Source organism: Mesocricetus auratus, unplaced genomic scaffold (genome assembly GCF_017639785.1).
Source record: "Mesocricetus auratus isolate SY011 unplaced genomic scaffold, BCM_Maur_2.0 Super-Scaffold_100676, whole genome shotgun sequence".
Lineage (NCBI taxonomy): Eukaryota > Metazoa > Chordata > Mammalia > Rodentia > Cricetidae > Mesocricetus > Mesocricetus auratus.
In genome coordinates, this window is record NW_024429266.1 from 115,459,491 (window position 1) to 115,470,260 (window position 10,770).

General features: G+C 40.5%; 1 protein-coding gene across 2 annotated transcripts in view; it reads right to left on the reverse strand.

Annotated features, from left to right (window-relative positions):
• Window positions 1–8,188, reverse strand: part of Skap2 (src kinase associated phosphoprotein 2) — a 170,286-nt gene extending 162,098 nt beyond the window's left edge. Inside the window, exon 1 of one of the 2 annotated variants that reach the window (XM_040739314.1) lies at window positions 7,965–8,188. In XM_040739314.1, the coding sequence (XP_040595248.1) occupies window positions 7,965–8,031 (67 nt within the window). In that variant the 5' untranslated portion in view covers window positions 8,032–8,188. The remainder of the gene's footprint in view (window positions 1–7,964) is intronic. The other variant, XM_005085882.4, reaches the window with a different exon arrangement.
• Between the last annotated feature and the right edge of the window lie 2,582 nt (window positions 8,189–10,770).

Genomic DNA, 10,770 nt, shown 5'->3' on the forward strand with positions numbered 1-10,770 from the left:
GTTTCCAGCCACCTGAATACTATTTAAATCAGGAAGTGAAAAATGGGCTCTTCTATTATTTAAAAATATAGTGTCTGGGAAATAGATTTCAATGGCTTCATATAACATTTCCTACAGTCTCTTCTAAAATTTTAGTAAACTCCTAAGTATTTTGTTGAGTAACACTCTCCCCTGTAAAATTCCAAGAAGTTCTTGTTAGTTTGATTCCTAGATGTCCATTCCTATTTAGTTCATGAAATATTGGATAGCTTACATATATTTTATTTTCTGAATTTTATGGCTCATTTTAAAATAACTCTTAGAGAATTACATTAAAATTTCAAACATGACTACAAATCACCCACATTTGGTACAGGAAAGATTTGTGTCTTACTTTCTTTTTATCTAACTACTTTGCCTCTTAATTTACATTGGTAAAAAGATCAAAACATAACTGTATTTATAATAAACCATTTAAAACCTAATATACAGAATAGAATTCAATCAATTTTAAATTCTTGATTACAAAAAGTATTTTGCTCCAATGAAGAATATGGATTAAGATGTTACAGATTCATAATAAGTACCTAATTTTTGGTAAACCAATAAATGCAAGGGGAAAATAAAATATGAAACAATCTCTTAAATAACTTCTAGTTTGAAACCCAGTAACAACAAATATGTTAAAAGCAAGTGGCAAAATGAAATGAAAGCAAAACGCCCCGGCTCCTCTTTCCTTAGGGAGAAAAGAGGCGTTGTCAGAGGTCAGTGCACACGGAACAACTTCTCAAGTGGGTCCAAAACAGTAAAACTTGAAGCAGCAGTTTCTACCCACAGGAGCAAGCCTCCTTAGGAGAAGCATAAGCTGAAAGGGAAGATCATTGGTTTCCCTGGTTTCCACACAGTAACTGTTTTTGCTAGGTCTCCCAAACTCAGCCTACACTTGCAAGACTCAGGGGCACATAGACTGGTAAACAGTCTGCTTAATGTTATTTTCACTCAATGTTTGTCTTTAATTCCCTCTTCCACGAGTATTTAATTGCCTATTTTACATTTTCATTATGCAATTCCAGTTTAAACAAACAGGATCTATTTTCTATCTCCGGAAGCAATAACAGAACGAATTACTGCCCGAGTTATTTCTTTAAAAGGTCATTTCAGTTTTCTAAAAACTCAAGAAAACATAACAAAAAGGCTGCGTGCTCTATGTGCTGTTTCCTAAAAGCCTCCCCAATATGTTCTGAGGATGCGAACCCATGCCTCTATTTTGAGAAAACATTTGTTGAAAGGGTATAAGAAAAAATCTGTATTTCTCGAGAGGAAGACTAAGTACGGAAAACATCTATACTTCTAGAATAGTCTTTTTAAGGTATTTATTCTCAAGCTTTTTCCTAGAAAAAAGCTTAATAACAATTGGAAGGATGTCCCAAACATTGGCTGTTTTGATAATTCTCCAACGAGATGCAGAGAAGAAACTGCTTTGCTGCTGGCGGAGTTTAACAAGACCGTTATCAGGGAAAGACTGTGATAATCTGGTTTGTTGGTTGCCCACAGCCTTGGTTGGTATTTAAGTTTTTCAAGTCGAGGGTGCTTCTTAGAATACACACGGCGTCAAATCTAACGGATGGTGTACGTAGCCTGTCCCGGCAGCCACAGCAGTGCGGCGCAGCTCGCCGACATTGCTCCCTGGAGCTTTTGCCAGCTCCGGAGCAGAAACCAGGGACCAGGCTGTCCTGGGGTGTCCCAGCCTTGCCCCCAGAAACCAGCCCAAACCCAGCCAGACTTAACCCTCGGGGTTCTTGTCCACATAGCTGGGAGAGGAGAGCTGGGCGCAGAGTGCTGCACTTGGAGCAGCCACGCCATACAAATGGAGCTGGATCTGCGGCTTTGTACCTTAAAGCCAGAGGAATATTTCAAAAGCCAGCAATACAATTCTTGGGTAAATCAAGCGCTCCTCTGGCTGGTTGGAAAAGAGATTTGAAGCTTTTTATTGTGCTCTAAATAGCCCCGCAAATGGTAAAGAAGCCAGCAGCAAGCCGCTGTGGCCCTCTTTTACCTTCCTTTAGGGGTCGTGTCCTTCTGTTCATATGTAGATTTCGCTGACTGCTTTCTGCCTGTAATTCGGGGGAAACGTGGTAATTTGACTACAAGAAAAGGTCAGCCTGCGCAGACTGGCCACTGGGTCCTGGGACTGAGACTCCCTTTTTTCTCTGAAGTGAGGTTTTATTTTACCCACCAGCGTCAGCCACGGAAAGGCTTTATTAGCAGGAGCTAATAATAAAGCCTGGGAAAGAGGGTGCCACCATCTATGCCCCCCCCATCTCTTCTTACCCTCCTGCAGCCTCGAGGGCTTCAGGTCAGCACAGCCTGCCAAATCCCCCCCACTTCCACGGGCATCCAAACGCAAGTTAGCAACAGGAAAAGGTTATCCTAGCGAAAGTAAACGTGCTGGTAACGTTTGCTCCTTACACCTTAACTTTGTCAAGAGTAAGCCTTCCAGCGGGAACAGCTGTAAAGATCAGGGGCAAGGCAGCTTGAAAGATCAGATTTACAACTGTTTTGTACATAAATGTTAAGGTCTGAAAACAAAATTTAAAAAATGACGTGTTTTGGCTCAACAATTCTTATGCAGCTAAGTCAGAGGCCACTCAGCAGACACACGACCCTTAGAGGCACTTAACACTCTACCCTCTGAATGGTATTTCCAATCTCCTTTTTGTTTCCTTTCTTTTTCTTTGTACATATGAGCCCCTAGAAAAACTGCCACTCTGTCCTCCTCTAGAGTGAATGTGGGCAGGTATCTCTCTCTCTCTCTCTCTCTGTCTCTCTGTCTCTCTGTCTCTGTCTCTGTCTCTCTCTCTCTCTCTCTCTCTCTCTCACACACACACACACACACACACACACACACAATGCAAGATATAAGAACAAAACTCTTCCAATGATAAACTGCTCCAAGAGGCAATAAGAGTTCAGCACCTGCTCTCACCATCTCTTGCTACCGTACAGCCTAGAATAAGACCGGCAGCCTGGAGAACAGGCCACTAAGGTAACCCCCTCTTCTGTCCACCTAACACACACACACACACACACACACACACACACACACACACACACACACACACACACACACACACACACCACCCCACCTCAGATGGCCTGAATCTGCCAGAGAGAGAAAACAAGAACTGGGAGGGATCCACCACCATTTGCTAAGTCCCAGATCAATAAAATAACTGTAAGAACCAATCGTGGCACCCCAAATGGCTTTACTACTTAATTCCAGATGTTTTCCTACCTTATGGTGTGAACCAGGTTTTACTTTGTGTTCTTTGAGCTGTCAGTCATCCAACCTAACACATCAACAAAGCCTACACTTTCAGCTGCCATCAGAACAGAACAACACTTTCTTTTCTGTTAAACAAGGGAAAGCACTGACCAAAAGCTACTGGGGAAAATATAAAAATCAATTAAGCTGGGCACATGCAGATCAATGGAGCCAAATACCCAAAGTTGGAAAATGGCTAATTGAAAAGTTATTGATTGTTCTAGTCAATGCCTTCCCCTGGATTACCTTGCACTTTCCCATGTTACAGCTGAACTGTGGGCCTCCTAAACATGGAAAGAGACATGAAGGAGCACAGATCACAAGCCTATCTGTGTTTTGTAATCCAATCAGCTACAAAATTCTCAAAACTGGCTTTATGCAATAAATGGCTTACTTTGATAAAAAGCCGACGGTGAAAGATAAGTCTGGCCATCTTTCAACCTCTTTAGATTTATCTAATCAAAACCTTTTCACCACACATTTTCAAAGAAGCCACAGTAAGTAACACATTAGTCTGAGATTTACAGTACATCTGTTGGGTAGCATCTATTGTAATGTGTTCAGAATGTGATTGAAAAAGAAATGTAAACTCAGTGGAATGAAAAAGATAGACTTGGCTTTAATTGAAAAAGACAAACTAAATGAATAATGAGTGTATAAAACCTAGCCTATGCCACTTTTATCACCCATATACGACACTTAATGTTCAATTTATGAGAGACAACTGAACTGGGTTTCAAATCACCAGAGGCTTTCCTTCTGCTGGCATCCTTACCTTCTTTCTACAAGTACGTCAAGGCGAGCACGTATCAGCAGAGATAAACATACTTGGAAAGCTTCAGTCTGCTCATTTTTTAGGGACATTTAGATGTTTTGAAAGAAACTAATGCTGATTAAGATTAGATTAACTATTTAAATGATCATTACACCAAGGATTTACTTAGCAATCCAAGGCAAAAATACTTTCAATGTAAAGCCATTCGAAAATAGCCCCCAGCAAGGGAAAAGAAGGCATTTTACTCATAAGATAATAGATAAATAAATTTCCCAATACTGCACCTTCGTTTACAGATACTACTTGAGCCAGACAAAATCCTGATAAAATTCTGGTCCCTTGATTTGCAAACTCCTATCCCTATTTCAGAGATGCCTTAGGCTGATTTCACTTTCAGATCAAATGTTCTCTTATCAACTTTATACTCATTAGTTGCTACTGCCAAAATGGGGCAGGCTTGCTCTTGCTCTGTTGGATAATCCAGGTACTAAGAAGTAGGTGACTATTGGTGACTCAGTAGGTGGCACTCTTCCCTTTGCATACTCAGCCAATGCTCCAGAAGGAACACAAGATATACCATAAATTATTCTCAGACAGAAAATAAAACCAAAATGATGACCAAATTATTAATAGGAATTGGAAAGGTGGAAGCAAACCATACTGTACCTGGCATTAAAAACATCCTACCTCAGTTTCACCTGAATTGCATTCTTAATCAAGTGCCCCTAAAGGAATTATCGATTACACTGTGTGAAGGTTTAAAGAAAAAAAATGTTCTGGGAATCCCCAATGGGTGGGAGGGCAATATTTCTAATCAAAACTGCCATCTGAACAATTTCTCAAGGTCACCTTGCTGAAATCATATAGTCACTTTGTTATGGTTTGTTCGGTTTGATTTTAGTTTTTCAGCACACTGATAGCTATTTTCTCATAATATTGGTTTTATTTGCTAATTTATGAAGAAGATAATATGCTCTTCCAGTTTTCCTTTTAAAATGTGTTGTCATGATATGAATAGATGAGGAGTCTAAATATTTGATTGCAAACTACTGACAAACCCACATTTAAAGGGTAATTAAACAAATGAGAGCAGCAGGCAGCACTCCCAGAGCTGCTCACCTTCTTGCCTGGCAGAGGAGAACTCACATAAATCAAGACCATTTTTGCTATTAGTCCTAGTCAAAATATTTGGGTATAGGGTAAGATTAAATGGCCAAGTCTTGGGTCTATCCTTTGGTTTTAATCATCCAAGATAAACCTGTTCTTCCATTGTTGGGGAGGGGGGGGTCAAAGGTTGATTCAACAAAATGTTATATAAACTGTTCTAAAAAGAAGAATTGAACATTTCTTATTTTAAAAAAATATAGGCCTTCAATTTTTAGTGAATTGATGCTTGCTATAGAAACTGTAACTGTTTAAACTATTCAGTCATTTTTTCAAGGATATTATTAACTGTGTATTAAGAATAGTAACTTTAGTTTTGCATTCCCATACAGTGTTTTTAAAGATGAAAGAAATAAGGAGGGGACAAATATTGAATTGGTAGTCTAAAGCTACTATCAGAAAGCAAAACAATGACAAAAAGAAAAAACATGATTACAAAAAAAATACATTTGAGCACCTATCTCCATCAAGCAAATACTGAACATGGATGACATAGGATGACTCAGATAATGAGGTATGAAACAAAGTGAAATGTCATTTTTCTTCCTTCTGAAAACAGAGGATTTTAAATTCTTGTAAAGGTTGGTTCCTTATCTAATTCACACTGTGCCACAAATTTTAAGAGCCTTAACTACTTACAAGTACCAAGATCAGTATCTCTTCTTCAATTTAAAAAAAGAATGCACTAAGTAAGTCAGCAGTATCTCTAAAGCACAATCAATTAAAACACTTTGCTCTAATTTTATAATTCTATATTTAATCATGCACTATCACCCAAAACACTTGAGTGATAGAATCATCAACATGCATCCCAATAAGATTCAAGGGTGACATAACTTCTTAGAGCATTTAGTCTAAAGATGTTAATTAAACATAAAATCTTAACAACCACCTTTGAACACTTAAAAGTTGTCTTAAGCCATGAAGAAGGCTAGCTCACTTGTTTAATTCCTTTACTATATACTGTATCCATGATGATCTTCTAAAAATAAAATGTAATGCAAACTTTTTAATATTTATTTAATCCCTCATGTATCTTATAAAAAGCTTATTCCAAAAACAGTGCTAGTACAACCTCTTACTTAACAGATGGCAGAAATACACAGAAAGTTAGCAGCAGCAGATAAATGTGTAATTCTGAGCTTTGGTTTGCATGATACAAGAGAGAGTCACACAGAAAATACTTGTAATCTATGAGGGTCAGAGAATGATGGATCTCATAGTTCACATAGCATACATACTATGCCAGAAGTATAGTTGTGAATCCATATGATAACTTGCTACTAAGGGAGATGGCAGGTTTAAAAAGCTAAACAGAGTTATTTTTAAACTAAAAAAGAATGGACCTGGAATCAATGACATTTCTGGAATAAAACATTTTTTTCTGATCTAGTTATTAAGATACTTTTCTAAACATGCAATTCCAGAATTGGATCCCCCCCAAAAAAGTTAACTATAGTAAAACAAAACTGAAAGTCCTATAAGTGCTCATATAATGAAAAACACGCTTCCTTATATCAGCATCTATAAGTCTTTCATCATTTCTCTTGGTGGCACTCATTAGTGACAAGAAGCATTTCTCAGAGTGGCATACACCATCATCACCCTGCACCATGTATATATAAACACAAGTCTGCATCCATACATGGACTGGCATTTTTCCATCACCTTCATGATGCACACAACCCGACAATTTAACCTGGTATTATGATGCTTGCCCTCACACTATTGCAACAGTAACTTATTATTTCAATTGTTACATTTTAAGTGACCTTGTTTTTTAACAATTAAAGTACACAACTTACAACATAAACATCTAGGAGAAACTTTTTAATTCAGTTATCCACGATCAGTATTGGAAGAAATATTTTAGAGACAACCAAACTAAAAGTATTCCATTTCCAGAATTCTGACATCTGTAAGACAAAGTGTATGATGGTATCTAAGACCATCAGGATAGGAAAGTCTTGTGCTCCTCTAAAAAGGGGTATTCGCTACTTTGTACAGAACAGTAGAGCTTCCCTTGATCCTTAGGTGGAAATACACACCTCCACACATTACTGACAGTAGATTCATAGTAGCACTGGGAACCATATTTCAACTCTTCAAAGTTCCTATAAATGGGAATGTAAGACTGAAAAGGGGAAGATGAGGGTGCAAAAGACGACGTTCTTTCATCACATGACACAGGAAGTAGGACTTTTAACACATCCTTCCTTTTTCGCTTTAATAGTTATTGAGGCTGGAGGCAGTGGCCATTTGAAAATCAGGCACACTTCAAAAAATGTAAACATGTTTGAACTGACTGTTCAAGATCTTTTGGAAATAGCACCTTTTCACTGCCTACCTCCCAACACCTGCAGCCCTACAGTGTCCTTGCTAACAGCTGCACCCCTACTGGCCCGGCCACCCAGGAAATAGTGCTGGACACCTAATCTGCCTGCGCAGTTCTCACACATACATTCAACAACATTCACTGTCCCTCTCCCGCCCTCACATTCGGGTCTTTAGGAAACTCCTAACTCGCCGACTCTCAGGGGAGGACCAGCGCGTTTCGGCATACACGCCCACTCCCTTCTCGTCCCGGCACCTTGGCACCCTGATTCCCCCTACTCGGCACGTCCCCAAGGCGGGCAGGTGAATGCTGAGAGCTTCTGTCCCTACCGGCTCGCCGTCCCGCGCCCCCGCCCCCAGTGTCACCGCCCCCTTCCCGCTTTTTACCTGCCAACAGGTTCCTAATTTCCTCAGGGAGGGGGCCGGGACAGGACGTGCTGCTGGGGTTGGCCATGGCCGTGGCTGGGTCCTAGACTCCCGCTAGCCGTCCGGGTGAGCACAGCGAGGCTACGAGCAGGGACACTGCCAGGCCGAGACTCACAACAAGGAAGTCAATGGCTCTCCAGCCAGCAGTCGCTGGACGCCGGGCCCTGCCCCTCCCGGGAGGACGGGGCGGGGCCATGGGCGAGGGGGCGGGGAGGACGGGCCTTGGAGCCCGACTGCGCTTGCGTAACTCTTGCGCCTCCGGGCAGGCCACGCCCACATCTCCTCCGGGCAGGCCACGCCCTCCCGTGGAGGGGCGATAGGGGCGGGGCCGCAGAGGGAAGGCAGCGGATTGGACCCCTGTCACCTGACCGGGCCTTGAAGTGCGTCCGCGCCATTTTTGGTGCTGGTACCGCTGCCACGCCTCACTCTTGTCTCCAGGATTCCGGAAAATAACGTCTCCGCAGTGCCTCCACGCTTTCCTGCTTAGGGATCGTCTGATCAGTGGTCGTCCCCACCAAGGTTTAAACCCCTTGTCTGGTAACCCACCAGGAAGTTTCCACCACCCCACTAGCATGGCCTCCTTTGTCCGACTGGATGAAGGTAACAAAGTCCCATTTTCCGCCAGTCCTAAAACGGCGGAGCGTTCTGATTGGCCCTCACGGTACTTTTCTACCTATTCTTGGAGTGAAAGATTTCCCTAGCTCGCATGAAAGTCCTAGACATTAGCCTTTTATGTGGAGGGCTCCCAGAAAGCTAAACTGGTACTACTAGTAATCTACCTGTACCGGTGTCCATCTGTAAGTTATTTTTTAATTGCTGGTAGTGAGCAGGAGAATAAATATGTAAAATCTGTTTTCTTTAACTTAGTCAGCAAAGATGGGCCTTCTGCCTTAAACCCCAAGAAGACAAGTTCTGGCTCCATTAGAATCTTTAAAATTGTGTGTGTGTGTAAATGATAACATTCAAGTGTCATTAACTTTTAAAATCAGTTAAAGCCTATGGTGTAGACATACTTGTTATCAAGGAAAATGAAGCTACCAAAGTCACCGAAGAATACGGAAGAGGCTGATAGGAGTCCTCAAGTAGAAACTGACTAAGCAGAACATCATGAGTGTCCCCGTGTACTTCCTGGGTGAATTCATGCTTGGAACAGTGGCTGCTGACATGCCCCAAGGTGCGCGGTCCATCTGTCTTTTGGCACGTCGTTTTCAAAATGGCATATAAACACCACCTCACCCACATTTCTCTTGTTAGAGACCATGGCTTTAGTTTATTATTTCTCCTAGGTACTACTGTTGTACTTTGAACGTTGCGTCAAAGTTCCAGTCAAAATATAAATTGCTTATTCCTGTACACTCCAGCTTCCTTTTTAAATTTTGTTTTATTTTCAAGACAGGATCTCACTATGTAGTTCTGGCCATCCTAGAACTCACTATGTAAACCAGGCTGGCCTTGAACTCACAGAGATCTGCCTGCTTCTACCTCATGAGTGCTAGGATTAAAGGCATGGGTTACTATACCCAATCTCCCCCCCTCCCCCCCTCATCCCTACCTCCAGCTTTCTTTAGACCAACGTTCCTTCTATTTTAATCAGCCTTAGACTCACAGAGAGAAACTGCTAAGGTGTGAATTCTCAAGTCCTACCCCAGAGATTCTGATTAAATGAAAAACAGTCTCTAGTAGACAAATGTAAGCTGTGTTGAGATCTGATTTTGAGAAGCATTTCACTACTATTTACTAATTTTTACAGAGGAAAAGTTGTAGTTAAGTGTCATCCCCAGCTGGAATCCTAAGCCTATGTTTAGAATAATAGCGCTATTATGAACATTTCATCAAAAAAAAAAAATGTCAGGGTTAGAGGGTAGATCAAAACATATACTTAGCATGTACAATTCCCAGCACCAAGTGAATACATACCAGTTTTCCTCAGATAGTACTCGTAAAAGTGAATAGTCAAAATGCACTTTGACACTTACATAATTCTCAAAGGAACAATACCAGGCACTGATTCTAAAAGGAAAAAATAGAATATTTAGGTGCCCATGTCTTACAAAACAGTAAAGACAAAAACCTAACCATTCAAGTAAAACATGTAAAATAATAACCAACAAAGATACATTCAAAGTGTCTATTTAGCCAAAATGGGATCCAAAATTCCTACCTAGCTGACCAATGTGATAAATGATAAAAAAGAGTGCTGAAAATTAAATTTTTTGTGGAGTTAAAAATGGATTTCATTCTTCTGACTTTAAAGAATTAAGAACTGTTATTAAACCACACAATCACCCACTTTCCTAAATAAGAAACTATTCTGTGGACAGTTTATGTTGGGAAAAATTACTCCTCCCTTTACTCTAGTCTTATATAATTCTCTGTCTTGTCACTTTTTTATTAAGAGCCTCTAGATATCCCAATCTTTTGTTGCCTTCAGATAGAACTGGCCACATTTTTTTTATTCTTATGTCTTACGTATTTGTACTCAGTTCATTCTACAAAGGAATGGAGGCAATTTGGTCTGTATCAAATAGACAGCTCTCTAGAGTAGATCAAATGGACAGTGTCTACACTGCTCATTATGACAAGTCCTTCTTGTTAGCACGAGACAAGAAACCATTAAAATTGCCTTAAAATGTATAGCATCTAGTAGTCCAAATCAAAAAGGCAATAACAGAAAATGGACTTTTTGTATGAAACACACTTCTTCTATTTAGAAAACCATTTTCAGACACAGGTTTTATCTATGTCTATGATGGATGCACTTAGGCAA